This window comes from Scyliorhinus torazame, chromosome 6, assembly GCF_047496885.1.
Source record: "Scyliorhinus torazame isolate Kashiwa2021f chromosome 6, sScyTor2.1, whole genome shotgun sequence".
Taxonomy (NCBI): domain Eukaryota; kingdom Metazoa; phylum Chordata; class Chondrichthyes; order Carcharhiniformes; family Scyliorhinidae; genus Scyliorhinus; species Scyliorhinus torazame.
In genome coordinates, this window is record NC_092712.1 from 211,937,125 (window position 1) to 211,953,852 (window position 16,728).

General features: G+C 48.5%; 1 protein-coding gene and 1 long non-coding RNA gene across 8 annotated transcripts in view; one reads left to right on the forward strand and one right to left on the reverse strand.

The window, feature by feature from the left end:
- LOC140425249 (RNA-binding motif, single-stranded-interacting protein 3) overlaps positions 1-16,728 on the forward strand; it is a 2,012,293-nt gene that overhangs the window by 1,540,824 nt on the left and 454,741 nt on the right. For all 7 annotated transcript variants that reach the window (XM_072509361.1, XM_072509362.1, XM_072509358.1 and 4 more), the window contains one exon: positions 622-713. In XM_072509361.1, coding sequence (XP_072365462.1) covers positions 622-713 — 92 coding nt within the window. The remainder of the gene's footprint in view (positions 1-621; positions 714-16,728) is intronic.
- LOC140425251 (uncharacterized) lies at positions 305-2,776 on the reverse strand. The gene is made up of 2 exons (XR_011947798.1): positions 2,703-2,776; positions 305-792 (listed from the first exon to the last, which is right to left on the reverse strand). It is a non-coding gene; the product is annotated as an uncharacterized lncRNA (long non-coding RNA).

The window sequence follows — 16,728 nt, forward strand, 5'->3', positions numbered from 1 at the left end:
GCTTAAACCAATTCAGATCTTTCCCTCAGACATTGCTGCAGTGACACAGCCATTAAAGCTGTTGCAAAGTGTTCATTCCCGAGTATGGAAAATAATCTGTCCCCTGCCCTGCTACTCCTTACCTCCAGTTCACATCCCGTTGTGAATTTCCCCATTTACTCAGCTCGTGTGCAATAGCTGGTAAAATAAGTTGAGCTTAAAAGGAAAGATAAAGAAAAAAATCCATGCCGCTACATAAATGCAGAATGAGGAAATGTTTTCTATGACGACTTCTGTTTAAAAAAAGAGCACTGTCAGAATAAGGTTCCAGTCAAATGTTTATTACCAATTAGTTAAATTAGGGTTTACAACCAATGCATCACCATCAGTGTGCTTCTATGTCAGCCCAGCAAATAAAGCCTCCTTTGATGAGATTGGTTCCTTTACTCAGCTCCATATATACCTTCACCATATGCAGGATACGGTTCTGGAGGAATGAGAGCAGAATTTTGAAAAGACGAATGATCTTTTCATTTTAATCTGATTCTGGGTCAAACAAGAGGCTCCTTTGTTGCAGTTAACTGCTTTTGGATTCGATGCACGTACCTGGTGCTGATATTGTACGGTAACTGTCTTTCACAGGCTATGGCTTCGTAGATTTTGACAGCCCAGCAGCTGCGCAGAAGGCAGTGGCATCTCTCAAAGCCAGTGGAGTACAAGCCCAGATGGCAAAGGTGAGCATTCTTGACAATTAAGCAATTTTGTCTCTGCATTGCAGTGTTTCTTCATTGGGATTGTAAATTAGAATAATGTCTGTTGGATTAAAGCATTTACCAGTTAGTAACAGTGAACATTGTGCATCTGTGCATTTGTAGAAAATATCTGCTTGGTTTATTGGTGAGATGCACACAAATACATACTGCCACACAACATGGATGTACAAAATTAAATATGCTTGCAAGTTATTTAAGGAGTTAATTTGATAAAACATTCTGTGACTATTTTACAGTTTTAAAAGGGCATTATACTTAGTAATGCTATTAATAGAAACGCTGACCTCATGTAACCATGCTACAATTTGTCTCAAGCTGTCATAACTTGTTAGGAAAAGTGTGTTTTATTGCCTGAACATTGTACAGATTTTACACTCAGTTTTCTCATCAAAATGATGATGATACACCGGGAAAGAGTGAACTGTGAGTGGAACTAATGCAAAAATGCTTCAAGAGTCTTAAAATGCTGTTTTGGTTTACAGATTTAGAGAAACATGAAAATAAGACCACACAGATGCTCTACCATTGCAGTACTGGATGCTCAATTGCTCAAAGATAGATATATAGCCTCCTAGGTAGGATTTCATCCAATTGGCTAAAGAGTCACCAAGAGCCATACATTGTCTCCTCTGGGGAAGGCCCACTGTATTAGGCACTTGGGGTTTTTCACAGTAACTTCATACTTGTGACAATAAAAGATTATTATTAACTGGCCAGCGACAGGTCTTCCTCTCGATCAAGGACACAAGGAACCTAAATTCTGCTCCTGAGAGCTGCTGATGAGTCAAAGGCCAGAAGTTCCTCATTGCCAGCAGTGCCAGTGGGAGAGCAGAGGTTGTTGCATGCAATGCACCCACCAGAGACCAAGGATCAGTGAGGGACTGCAGGCCACAGGTGCAAAAGTGGTGGCTGAGTGTTATGCAGAAAGGGTTGCTTCTTGTAGACGAGGGGGGTGATGGGAATGCGGGGGGGGGGGGGGGGGGGGGGGGGGGGGGGGGGGGGGCGGTGCCGGTGGCAGTGGCAGACTGGGTTTTTGAAACCCTTCTGGGAGTCCATATTTACATTTCCCACTATGGACTTCACTGGGGCAGAGACGCAAATGCAGTAGGGTCCCAATGCGGCCTCCCCCACAACATCAAATCTGCGGGGGGGGGGGGGGGGGGGGGGGGGGCTTGAAATTCACCCATGTAACGTAGACCCAATTAACATTCAGAAATTGGCTCCCCTCGATCGGTATCTTTCAATTACATCGAAGGTTTTTTTTTGTTCCTGAGATGTGGCATTGCTGGCTGGACCAGTGTTTGTTGCACATCCCTAATTGCCCTTAAGGAAGTGATGGTGTGCTGCCTTCTTGAACTGCAGCAATCCAGGTGTTGGAGGAATACACAAAGTGGATTTTGACCCAGCACTAGTAAAAGAAAGCAGTATAGTTCCAGTATAAAATGGTCTGTGTGTGTGCAACATAATAATATACCATTCTAACTGAGTACATGGAAGGACAGGCAGCCTTATAGCAAATACTGAGAACTACTTTCTGTCAACTACTTGTGGAGTGGCACAAATGGTGACCATGAATAAATCAGCACCTGGATGCCTCTCAAATCCTGTAGAAAATATGGTGAGTTAACAATGCCATCTTGTCACTGATTCTGCCGAAACTAGTGTATCCAAAAAAATAAAATCTGGGTACAAGTCAATGTAACTTGGATTTTTAGGAAACTTTCCCAGCAACCAAATCTGTTTGAGGCTTTGAAACAGAGTTTAGTGTGTGGGTGCCAATGTAAAAAGTTATTTAATTTCAAAGGTGAAAAATTAAATAGCAGGAATTCCAATTTCCCCCCCATTAATCATACTCCACGATGAAGAGGTGATTATTTAAATTAGTTGCTGGAAAAAAATTGGAGATTGTCCCTTCAAGAATTTAGTGCCAATCATGTAGTCTCCACTTACCTTGACTGTAAACATAGGAAGCATATTACAGATATTATTCTCATCATTGATAGCTGCTCATAAACTGTTAACAAATTAACACGTCCAACTGTAAAATGTCAGCACTGTTAGCTTCTAGCCCCTTCGTGTATTTTACAGTTTTTTTCCTTTATGAAGTCATCAGTTGAGGCTTGCATCACTTTAAGAGTCTCCAGGAGACTCATCCTTACTTTTGACTCTTCATTGATGTTTCTTTCTGATGCTTCCCCATCCGAGTTGTGCTTACGTTTTCTTTTTTTTAAAATATATTTTATTCAAGTTTTTTGGCCAAACATAACAATACGTAGTGTTTCTTTTACACAACAATAAAGCAATATAAATAACCATGGCCAGTTTTCAACAAATAAATAAGTAATATATAAACAAAAACAAAACTAAATGGCAACAGCCTTGTCCAAAGTAAATACTCTCCAAAAATACAATCCAATATACAATTACATATACCAAATACCTATACATATACAATAACATCCCTGAGAGTCCGTCCAATTCCTTCCCCCCACCCCTGGGTTGCTGCTGTTGTCTACTTCTTTTCCATTCCCTCTATCTTTCTGTGAGGTAGTCGACGAACGGTTGCCACCGCCTGCTGAACCCCTGAGCCGAACCCCTTAACACGAACTTAATCCGTTCTAACTTTATAAACCCTGCCATATCGTTTATCCAGGTCTCCACACCCGGGGGTTTGGCTTCCTTCCACATTAACAATATCCTGCGCCGGGCTACAAGAGACGCAAAGGCCAACACGTCAGCCTCTCTCGCCTCCTGCACTCCCGGCTCTTCTGCAACCCCAAATATAGCCAACCCCCAGCTTGGTTCGACCCGGACCCCCACCACCTTCGAAAGCACCTTTGCCACCCCCACCCAGAACCACTGTAGTGCCGGGCATGACCAGAACATGTGGGTGTGATTCGCTGGGCCTCTCAAGCATCTCGCACACCTATCCTCTACCCCAAAAAATTTACTAAGCCGCGCTCCAGTCATATGCGCCCTGTGTAGCACCTTAAATTGTATCAGGCTTAGCCTGGCACACGAGGACGATGAGTTTACCCTACGTAGGGCATCAGCCCACAGCCCCTCCTCAATCTCCTCCCCCAGCTCTTCTTCCCATTTCCCTTTCAGCTCATCTACCATGATCTCCCCCTCGTCCCTCATTTCCCTATATATGTCCGCCACCTTACCGTCCCCCACCCTATCCTGCACTTCCTGCGTCGGGAGCTGCGGGAATTCCCTCACCTGTTGCCTCGCAAAAGCCCTCAATTGCATATACCGAAATGCATTCCCTTGGGGCAACCCATATTTCTCCGTCAGCGCTCCCAGACTCGCAAACGTCCCTTCTACAAATAGATCTCTTAGTTGTACTACCCCAGCTCTTTGCCATGCTCCAAATCCCCCATCCATTCTCCCCAGAACGAACCTATGATTGTTTCTTATCGGGGACCGCACCGAAGCTCCCGTCCCTCCCCTATGCCGTCTCCACTGCCCCTAAAATTTCAATGTAGCCACCACCACCGGGCTTGTGGTGTATTTCTTGGGTGAGAATGGCAATGGCGCCGTCACCATTGCTTGCAGGCTAGTCCCCCTGCAGGACGCCATCTCCAATCTCTTCCACGTCGCTCCCTCCCCTTCTCCCATCCACTTACACACCATTGAAACATTGGCGGCCCAGTAGTACTCACTTAGGCTCGGTAGTGCCAGCCCCCCCCTGTCCCTACTACGCTGCAAGAATCCCCGCCTCACTCTCTGGGTCTTCCCAGCCCACACAAAACTCATAATGCTCTTCTCAATTCTTTTGAAAAAAGCCTTCGTGATCACCACCGGGAGGCACTGGAACACAAAAAGGAATCTCGGGAGGACCACCATTTTGACCGCCTGCACCCTACCTGCCAATGACAGGGACACCATGTCCCATCTCTTGAAATCCTCCTCCATCTGTTCCACCAACCGTGTTAAATTAAGCCGATGTAATGTACCCCAATTCTTGGCTATCTGGATCCCCAGGTACCGGAAGTCCCTTGTTATCTTCCTCAACGGTAAATCCTCTATCTCTCTGCTCTGCTCCCCCGGATGCACCACAAATAACTCACTTTTCCCCATGTTCAGTTTATACCCTGAGAAATCCCCAAACTCCCCAAGTATCCGCATTATCTCTGGCATCCCCTCCGCCGGGTCCGCCACATATAGCAACAAATCATCCGCATACAGAGATACCCGGTGTTCTTCCCCCCCCCCTAAGTACTCCCCTCCACTTCCTGGAACCCCTCAGTGCTATGGCCAGGGGTTCAATCGCCAATGCAAACAATAATGGGGACAGAGGACATCCCTGCCTCGTCCCTCTATGGAGCCGAAAATAGTCAGACCCCCGTCCATTCGTGACCACGCTCGCCATCGGGGCCCTATACAGCAACTGCACCCACCTGATATACCCGTCCCCAAAGCCAAATCTCCTCAACACCTCCCACAAATAATCCCACTCCACTCTATCAAATGCTTTCTCGGCATCCATCGCCACCACTATCTCCGCTTCCCCCTCTGGTGGGGGCATCATCATTACCCCTAGCAGCCTCCGTGTATTTGTATTTAGCTGTCTCCCCTTCACAAACCCAGTTTGGTCCTCATGGACCACCCCCAGGACACAATCCTCTATCAACATTGCCATTACCTTGGCCAGAATCTGAGCATCCACATTCAGGAGAGAAATGGGCCTGTATGACCCGCATTGCAGCGGGTCTTTTTCCTTCTTTAGGAGGAGCGATATCATTGCCTCTGACATAGTCGGGGGCAGCTGCCCCCTTTCCCTCGCCTCATTAAAGGTTCTCATCAGTAGCGGGGCCAGCAAGTCCAAATATTTCTTATAGAATTCAACTGGGAATCCGTCTGGTCCCGGGGCCTTCCCCGCCTGCATGCTCCCAATCCCTTTCACTACTTCCTCCGTCTCAATCTGTGCTCCCAGCCCCACTCTCTCCTGCTCCTCCACCTTAGGAAATTCCAGCTGATCCAGAAAGCACATCATTCTCTCCTTCCCGTCCGGGGGCTGCGCTTCATATAATCTTTCATAAAATGCCTTGAACACTCCATTCACTCTCTCCGCTCCCTGCTCCATCTCCCCCTCCTCATCTCTCACCCCCCCTATCTCCCACGCTGCTCCCCTTTTCCTCAGTTGGTGGGCCAACAACCTACTCGCCTTCTCCCCATATTCGTACTGTACACCCTGTGCCTTCCTCCATTGTGCCTCTGCATTACCCGTAGTCAACAAGTCAAATTCTACATGTAGCCTTTGCCTTTCCCTGTACAGTCCCTCCTCCGGTGCCTCCGCGTATTTTCTGTCCACCCTCAGAAGTTCTTTCAACAACCGCTCCCTTTCCCTACCCTCCTGCTTTCCTTTATGTGCCCTAATAGATATCAGCTCCCCTCTAACCACTGCCTTCAGTGCCTCCCAGACCACTCCCACCTGTACCTCCCCATTATCATTAAGTTCCAAGTACCTTTCAATACAGCCCCTCACCCTTAAACACACACCCTCATCTGCCAATAATCCCATGTCCATTCTCCAAGGTGGAAGCTGTTGTTTTTCTTCCCCTATCTCCAGGTCCACCCAGTGTGGAGCATGATCCGAGATGGCTATAGCCGTGTACACCGTCCCCGTCACCTTTGGGATCAGTGCCCTTCCCAAAACAAAAAAATCTATTCGTGAAAATACTTTGTGTACATAGGAGAAAAACGAAAACTCCTTACTCCTAGGTCTACTAAATCTCCAGGGATCTACTCCTCCCATCTGCTCCATAAAATCCTTAAGCACCCTAGCTGCAGCCGGCCTCCTTCCGGTCCTGGACCTCGATCTGTCCAGCCCAGGGTCCAGCACCGTATTAAAGTCTCCACCCATTACCAACTTCCCCACTTCTAGGTCCGGGATTCGTCCTAACATACGCCTCATAAAATTGGCATCATCCCAGTTCGGGGCATACACGTTCACCAATACCACCGCCTCCCCTTGCAGTTTGCCACTCACCATCACGTATCTGCCCCCACTATCCGCCACTATAGTCTTTGCCTCAAACATTACCCGCTTCCCCACTAGTATGGCCACCCCCCTGTTTTTTTGCATCTAGCCCCGAATGAAACACCTGCCCCACCCATCCTTTGCGAAGTCTAACCTGGTCTATCAGCTTCAGATGCGTCTCCTGAAGCATAACCACACCTGCCTTAAGTTTCTTTAGGTGTGCGAGTACCCGTGCCCTCTTAATCGGCCCGTTCAGCCCTCTCCCATTCCACGTGATCAACCGGGTTGGGGGGCTCTTTACCCCCCCCCCCACCCCTTGACGACTAGCCATTTCCTTTTTCAATCCAGCTCCTCACCCAGTTCCCACGTAGCTGTATCCCCCCCGGCGGCGCCCCCCCCCCCCTCCCATACCAGCTCCCCCTTCTCCCCAGCAGCAGCAACCCAGTTAACCCCCCCCCCCCCTGCTAGGTGGCAAGCTAGCGTAATTGCACCCCCCATGTTGCTCCCAGAAGTCAGCAAACCCTGGCCGACCTCGGCTTCCCCCCGTGACCTCGGCTCACACTGTGCGAGGCCCCCTCCTTCCTGCTTCCCTGTTCCCGCCATGATTACCATAGCGCGGGAACAAAGCCCGCGCTTCCCTTTTGGCCCCGCCCCCAGTGGTCGGCGCCCTCAGCTCCTCGTCCTCCCTCACCCCCTCCCCCACGACATGGGGAAGAGAGAGAAGTTACAGGGTCGCAGGTTTAACAACTTGGGAAGTCCTCTCTTCCCCCTTTTCCCCCCTTCATCCCACAAATTCACACCCCCACTTTTGTCCCAAACGTTCTTTTTCTGGCCCGCTCACTCCAGCTTCTCCTCGACAATAAATGTCCACGCCTCGTCTGCCGTTTCAAAGTAGTGGTGTTTCCCTAGATGTGTGACCCACAGTCTTGCCGGTTGCAGCATTCCGAATTTGACCTTCCTTTTATGCAACACCGCCTTGGCCCGATTAAAGCTTGCCCTCCTTCTCGCCACCTCCGCACTCCAATCTTGATATACGCGGATCACCGCATTCTCCCACCTACTGCTCCGAGTTTTCTTCGCCCATCTGAGGACCATCTCTCTGTCCTTATATCGGAGCAATCTCACCACTATTGCTCGAGGAATTTCTCCAGCCCTCGGTCTTCGCGCCATAACCCGATAGGCTCCCTCCACCTCCAGCGGACCCGTCGGGGCCTCCGATCCCATTAACGAGTGCAGCATCGTGCTCACATATGCCCCGACGTCCGCCCCTTCTACACCTTCGGGAAGACCAAGAATCCTTAGGTTCTTCCTCCTCGCATTATTCTCCAGCACCTCCAGCCTTTCCACACATCTTTTGTGGATCTCCGTTTTCACCACCAGGCCCTGTATGTCATCCCCATTCTCAGCAGCCTTTGCCTTCACGACCCGAAGCTCCTGTTCCTGGGTCTTTTGCTCCTCCTTTAGCCCCTCAATCGCTTGTAATATCGGGGCCAACAGCTCCTTCTTCATCTCCTTTTTGAGTTCATCTACGCAACGCCGCAGGAACTCTTGTTGGTCAGGGCCCCATATTAAACTGCCTCCTTCCGACGCCATCTTGCTTTGTGCCTGCCTTCCTGGCCGCTGCTCTAGAGGATCCACCGCAATCCGGCTACTTTCCTCTCTTTTTTCCATCCGTGTCCAGGGGGGATTCCCTTCTGGATTACCGCACAGTGTTATTTGCCGTTAAAATTGCCGATGGGGCTCCTATTAAGAGCCCAAAAGTCCGTTCCACCGGGAGCTGCCGAAACGTGCGACTCAGCTGGTCATCGCCGCACCCGGAAGTCTGCTTACGTTTTCTATCAACAGCTTATCACTTCCACAATCCGTTCCAGGCTAAGCAGTGAATCATGTCTCAAGGATCGCATCTGCAGAAAAATAAGTTTTTGCAAATCTGATTGGGTTGCCTTAACCATCAGTGGATTCAAGTTCAGAATAGCACAACTCCTACTTATTTGATGGATGGAGAACTAATCACAAGTCCGAACTAATGTAAACATTGGATGAATTTGGTACCATCCAGTGGATCAACCCAAAATGCTGGGTAGGTCCCAGTGCATTTTACTGCCAACAAGCATGGACAACAAAAGGTCATCCAGAAACTTCTGTGATAAAGCCTGATGCATGATGAAAACATAACCTCGTCAATATGACTTGTGTATTTAGCCAACCACTAGTTTGAAGGCAGTGCATTTCCTTTTGAGGGCAAAAGAGTCTCAAGGTAATCGGACAAGGTTTGCCGCAAAGGCAAGTGCTCCCTTAGCCACTTCTCTGTTATAATAATGATTCTCCTCTCCCGCACCCTCAATTCTAAAAGCTAGCCTAAAGGGGCATCAAGTATTTTCTAAGGCAGTGGGTACTCACATGACAGCTTAGTCAGAAAGGTTGTCAAAGATGATTGATCGCTTAACATCATGAGGATTTTTTTCAAGGACAGTAAGACAGTGCTCCTATTAAGGAAATGTTATGGCATAGATTCAGTGGGCCAAACGGCCTCCTTCTGGGGATGAAAATGGGTCTCTGGCTCTATGAGAAGAAGAGGGGGTTCTGCTTTCCTAGAGTAGGGAGTCTTCGGTGAAAAAAACAGATGAATATCATTGGAATAAGCTCCTTCCAACCTTGCTCAATAAGTGTGACTATGATAGTTGGCTGGGAGGGAATTGTAGAAGCATGTAGCCCATAAAGAGCTACTGATGAAAATTAAAGCAATTCTGCTGATTTGTAAAAAGAAAAAACTGTTTTCATGCAGAAACAATATGAAAATGATGCTTTTGAATTTGATAAATATAAAGTAAAAATACCTTGGAAAAATGGCCATGTTGGCCTTGTCACTTTATATTTCACAGCAGCTTCTCCTGCATAATCAGTATTAAATTCTGTAAAATGCACAGCAACCAAATTCAAAATGTTTTGGGTTGATTCCAATGTGCATTTATTTTATGAAACAGTTGACAAATAGAGATGACAAAAATGGTGAGAGGCTTATAAATCGCACAAAAAGTAACAAATAATAGAAGACGCAAAGTGGAGGCTTGGAATGGACTTTGCAAACACAGCCAGAGGGGGCGGCACGGTGGCACAGTGGTTAGCATTGCTGCCTCACAGCTCCAGAGACCCAGGTTCAATTCTGGCCTCGGGTGACTGTGTGAACACTTTCTCCCCGTGTCTGCATGGGTTACCTCCGGTTGCTCTGATTTCCTCCCACAATTCAAAGATGCGCAGGTTAGGTGGATTGGCCTAGGTGGATAAATTACCCCTTAGTGTCCAGAAGGTTAGAGGTTAGGTGGGGCTACTGGATTAAGGGAATAGGGTGGGGGGCTGACCTCTAGGTGGGGCACCCTTTCAGAAGGGGGGGGGTGCAGATTTGATGGGTCGAATGGCCTCCTTCTGCACTGTAGTGATACTGTAGCATTGATGCTGCTTGGTTATTTCCCACAGCTCATGTGATGGATATAGTTTGTCACTTTTTAACTGTGTCTTTGTTTTTGGAAAAAGCCTTGTGACCTAAAATCTCACAGTAGGAATCGCCTAGTGCTTGTGTCTGGACACATGAGCGGCAAAACATTGTTGCCTTTTTTACTCAAAGCCTCCATAGGAGGACAGTTGAATTCTTGAGCAGAAGCCAGATCCAGCCATGGAACTGGACACCACCAGAGACAAGCCAATTTATCTTTGAGTTTGTGGATAACAGAACAAAAGGCCACCACAATTCAGTTTCAGGCATCTTGAGGACCAAGTTACAGTGTGGTCTTCACTATCCTGGGTGCATAAGATTCCATCTAATATCTATCAATTACTCTCACACCTAACACCATCCATCAATTTAGAATATAGCAATTTCAGTAGGCATGGCTTTCAGACTTTTTTAAAATTCAGAATAGATTGATCATTTACTTCCCTTACAGAGAGAACGTTCTGGGTGTATTGGAACCTCCAAGGACTGGTAAGTTGAGAGGGCGAAGGAATATAATCTCAGATTTCTCAAAGCTGACACCTAGCTGCCTCTGACTTGCCCACTTCCAGTTTTAACAGTCACGATTTTACCTGGAGAGGGGGGTGAGGGTCATGCAACCAGCTCACTCTCTGGAGGTGGGTTGACCATTAAAATATTTTAAGGAGACAGTGTACCTCTGTTTTAGCTACATTTTCACTCTTAACGCTTTCCGGCTCAAGGTTTCAGTTCTTTGGTGGGTTAGAGGAGGGATGAACAAGATAGTAGGCTCAGAGAAGCAGGAGTCTTTCCCTCAGAGCCAAGCATTGCATTTGTGCAACTGGTCTTCCATATCTGGCCAAACTCCACCATTGTCAGTCACTCTCCCTCACCCCTCATATCTCCTGCCCACCCCACAGTCATACTTATCTGACAAATCACTTTCTAACCTTACAGAAAACATGTCAATTGGGCTGACTTTCATGCATGAAATTTGATTCAGAAAAAATTAGGGGCGGAATTCTCCCCCCCCCCCCCCCCCCCCCCCCCCCCCCCCCACACACCGGGTGGGAGAATCGCTGGGGCACCACGCGTGTCCTGCCACGCCACCCCGACACCCACACGCGATTCTCCCACCCCACCCAAACCGGCACGGCAGGAATCACGGCTGGCCACTCGGAGAATCGCCGTTTTTGACGGGCGAGCAGCCATTCTCCGCGATGTGCCGAGCAGCCTGCCCAACACGACGGGTTCCCACTGGTGTTGTCCACACCTGGTCGCTGCCGGCGGGAACAGCGCGGGAACGCTGGGGGGGCGGCCTGTGCGGGGGGGGGGTTCCTGCACCGGGAGGGGGCCTCAAATGGGGTCTGGCCCGCGATCGGTGCTCACCGATCAGCAGGCTGGCCTCTCTGAAGGAGGACCTCTTTTCCTCCACCGCCCCACAAGATCCATCCGACATCTTCTTGCGGGGCTGTCTCGGGGAGGACAGCAACCGTGCATGTGCGGGTGACGGCGCCATGTCATTTACGCAGCGCCGCTTTTACACGGCGCGCGTAAATGACGCAAAGCTGCTCCTAGCCCCCCAGGGCCGGGAGAATAGGGGCTGGGAGTGGGCTTCCATGCCAGTGTGAAACACTCCGGTTTTCACTCCAGAGTCGGCACTTATTCTCCCATCGACTCCTGATGGGAGAATTGCGCCCTCGATGTCCTGCCTCATCAAGATGTGTGGAAAACCTATATTTCTAGTCTTCCCATCTAATGTCCCTCCTTGCCCTGATCACCCCACTTTCTTCTTGACTGCAAGTAAATATCGAGGCCTTTGTGTCAGATAGTTAGATAAATACAGCGCTGTGCACCTACATCACTGAGCATCTGAGTTTGCATTCAGAAAAGCAGTTGTGTTTACACCCTACAGTACCTGCTCTTCCCTTGTGTCCCTTAAAACTGCAATCAGGGTCTTAACAGGGTGTAATCAACAGGTCGACTGTCTGAAAAGGTGGGGATTGGGAGGGGCTTTGCACATCTCCATCAAGGAAGGGCCCCTTTTAAAATAATGCCTGCCAGACTGTTGCCATTAACAGAGCGATAAGTCAACCAACCCCATTTTGAGGCTCACACTGCTTTGGTTAATTCTCATTTTCATATATCTGAGTCTCAGTAAATTGGGTCCCCAGTGGTTATTTTGCTTCTGTAAATGTGGATGGGGCTAGAGTGGTTGGATGCAGAAGCATGATGGCTGAAATACATTGAGGATAATTGTTGGTCTGGTTGGTTTGTTCATCAAAATGTTTGCATTTTATCCTTACTTTATATATTTTTTCAAAAACTCTTAACAATTATCAGAAATCTGTGTACACACTGCACACAATTTTCCAACCATTATATCGAATAGTAAGTAGACCCTGTGTCGCATGTATCCAAATTTTAGATGTGTGCAGCTGGCAGAGAAGACTCCGCAGCAGGACTGTGAAGTTTCAAAGTTACGACGAATACCTCTACATTCATTATTTTGTGTCAGCTGAATGAATGGCCAAGAACCATCAACCTTCATTACAGTCTTATCAATTGTATTCATGTCGTTCAAGCCCCACCTTCTTGCACATTTTATTTTTGTGTGTGTTCAACTCACTGTTTACATTACTCAGCCATTGCACCTCCTTTCTAACCAATGAACACACTCTTAGAATGGGTGAAGTTGGGGAGCAGTGGGAAGAGGGCTCACATGACTCATGTCGTACCTCCTAGACACCAAGTTTCTAAATCAACATTGATCATTTTTATTTCTGTGAAGTTTTTTTAAAAAAATGTTTTTATTCTCCATTTCCACATTTTCCTTCGAAATTTACACCCCACCCACAGACAGTAAGCGGTAACAAATACAAAATCAATCCCCTTAACAATACCAACGATCCCATCCTCCCACCACCCCAAACAACGGCCCACCTGTCAATATATGCCTCCAATAAACCAAACTCACGGCGGCAACAAAAAAACAAAGGAGAATAAAAAAGGAGTCCGGGACCGCCCATGGTCACCATTGACCTATAGAGTTTATTTCTGTTAAGTTGATGATTTATTCATTAATATGTGATGGTTGATTTGTAAAAATGAGGGAAGATCTTTTTTAGATTATTTAACAACATAGTCAACATTTGTTAATTTTTCAAAATTTTTTTCATGGGATGTGGGCACCACTGGCTAGGCCAGCATTTGTTTCCCTTAATTGCCCTTGAGGAGATGGTGGGGAGATGCCTTCTGTAACCGCTGCAGTCCATCTGGTGAGGATACACACACGGTGCAGTTAGGGAGGGTGTTCCAGGATTTTGACCCAGTGACGGCGAAGGAACGTCGATATATTTCCAAGACAGGATGATGAATGACTTGGAGGGTATCTTCCAGGTGATCGTATTCTCATGTGTCTGCTGCCTTTGTCCTTCTAAATGGTCGTGGACATGGGTTTTGAAGGTGCTGTCTTGGCGTGTTCCTGTAGTGCATCACGTAGATGGTACACACGGCTGCTACTGTTTGTCGGTGGTGGAGTCAGGAGGTGAGTTACACACCGCAGAATTCCTCACCTCTGGCCTTCTCTTGCAGCCACAGTGCTTATATGGTTAGTCCAGTTCAGTTTCTGGTCAACTCCCCAGGATGTTGATTGTGGGGATTCAGCAATGGTAATGCCATTGAACATCATGGGACAATGTTTAGATTCTCTCTTGTTGAAGATAGGTAATAGCCTGGAAATTGTGTGGCATGAATGTCAACCCAAGCCTTGATATTGTCCAGGTCTTGCTGCATTTGGACATGGACTTCTCCAGTATCTGAGGAGTGGTGAATGGTGCTGAACATTGTGCCATCATCTGCAAACATCTCCACTTCTGATCTTATGATGGGGGGAGTCATTAATGAAGCAGCTGAAGAAACTTGGGCCTAGGACACCACCCTGAGGAGCTCCTGCAGTGATATCCTGGAACAGAAATTAATGACCTCCAGCCATCACAACCATCTTCCTTTGTGCTAGGTATGACTCTATCCAATGTCGAGGTTTGCCCTTCGATTCTCATTGACTTTAGTTTTGCCCAGGTACCTTGGTGCCACACTCGGTCTAAAGCTACCTTGATGTCACGAGCAATCACTCTCACCTCACCTACCGAGTTCAGCTTTTCTGTCCATGTTTGAACTAAGGCTATAATGAGATCAGGAGCTGAGTGGCCCTGGTGGAACCCAAACAGAGCGCCAATGAGCAGGTTATTGCAAAGCAAATGCCGCTTGCTAGCACTGTTACTGACCCCTTCCATCTCTTTACTGCTGATCAAAAGTAGACTGATGGGGCGGTAATTGGCTGGGTTGGATTTTTCCTGCTTTTTGTGCACAGGACACATCTACGCAATTTTCCACATTGCTGGGTTGATACCAGGGTTGTACTGTACTGGCACTGCTTGGGGTGCGGGAAGTTCTCGAGCACAAGTCTTCAGTACTATTGCCAGAATATTGTCAGGGCCTGTGTCCTTTGCAGCATCCAGTGCCTTCAATCATTTCTTGATATTACGTGGACTGAATCAAATTGGCTTTAGCCTTATCTTTTGCACTGATGTGCTGGATTCCCCAATCACTGTGGGTGGGGATATTTGTGGAGCCTCTTTCTGCAGTGAGATCAGGACTGCAGAGCTTAAAACTGACACATGGCTTTTGGAATCACAGCTCTGTCTAGCGCTTGCTACTTATGCTGTTTGGCACTCAGGTATTCATGTGTTGTAGTTTCGCCAAGTTGACACCTCATTTTTAGGTATGCCTGGTGTTGCTCCTGGTATGCCTACCTGCACTCTTCATTGAACCAAGGTTGATCCCCTGGCTTGATGGTAATGGTAGAGTGGGGGATATGGTGGGCCATGAAGTTACAGATTGTAGTCGAGTAACATTCTGCTGCTGCTGATAACCTACAGCACCCCATGAATGCCCAGTCTGGAGTTGTTAGATCTGTTCAATCAAAATCTATCACATTTAGTACAGTGGTAGTGCCACACCACACACTGGAGGGCATGCTCAATATGAAGATAGAACTTCATCTCCACAAGGACTGTGTATTGGACACTATCAATACTGTCATAGACATATACATCTACAGCAGGAAAGTTGGTGAGGATGAGGTGAAGTAGCCTTTCCCTCTTGTTGGCTACCTCACACCTGCCACAGACCCAGTCTAGCAGCTGTGTATTTCAGCACTGTAAATTCTATGATAAAAACTCAGTCTGGACTGGAGTGACTGAGTCAGTCTGGTTGATGGATATTTATGTCTCCCAGCCAACATACATTTTGCATCCTGCAGGATCCCTCCCGACTGCATACCACTGTGCTACCGGCACCTCTGCTGGGTCTGTCCTGCTGGTGGGACAGGACCTGCCCAGGCATGGTGATGGTGGTGTCTGGGACATTATTAAGGTATGATTCCAAGAGATTGACTATGTCACGCTGTTGTTTGATTAGTCGAAGACAGCTCCCGCAATTTTTGCACAAGCACCCAGATGTCAATAAGAAGGACTTTGCTGGGTTGACTGGGCTTGAGTTTGCCATTGTCATTTCCTGTGCCTCGGTCAATACCAGGTCCGTCCAGTTTCATTATTTTAGACATTGTAGCAGTTGAATACAACTGAGTGCCTCGCTAGGCCATTTCAGAGGGCCTGGCGAGGCTGTAGATATGGAGTCATGTAGGGCAGACTAAGTAAGGGCAGCAGGTTTCCTTTCTTAAAAGGGTATTAGCAAACCAGATGGGTTTTTCTGACAGTCGATAATGATTTCACGGTCATCATTAGACTTTTAATTTTTGATTCTCATTGAATTTATATTCCACTATCTATCATGGTGGGATTCAAACCCAGGTGCCTAGAGCACTAACCTGGGGCAAAATTCTCCCACAACGGCGCGATGTCCGCCGACTGGCGCCCAAAACGGCGCCAATCAGACAGGCATCGCGCCGCCCCAAAGGTGCGGAATGCTCTGCATCTTTGGGGGCCGAGCCCCAACATTGAGGGGCTAGGCCGGCGCCGAAGGGATTTCCGCCCCGCCAGCTGGCGGAAACGGCGTTTGTTGCCCCGCCAGCTGGCGCGGAAATGACATCCCCGGGCGGCGCATGCGCGGGAGTGTCAGCGGCCGCTGACAGTTTCCCGCGCATGCGCAGTGGGGAGAGTGCCCCCACGGCACAGGCCCGCCCGTGGATCGGTGGGCCCCGATCGTGGGCCAGGCCATCGTGGGGGCACCCCCCCGGGGTCAGATCGCCCCGCGCCCCCCCCCCCCCAGGACCCCGGAGCCCGCCCACGCTGCCTTGTCCCGCCGGTAAATACCTACTTTAATTTACGCCGGCGGGACAGGCAATTTCTCGTCGGGACTTCGGCCCATCCGGGCCGGAGAATTGAGCGGGGGGGGCCCGCCAACCGGCGAGGCCCGATTCCCGCCCCCGCCCAATCTCCGGTACCGGAGACTTCGGCAACCGGCAGGGGCGGGATTCACGGCGGCCAACGGCCATTCTCCGA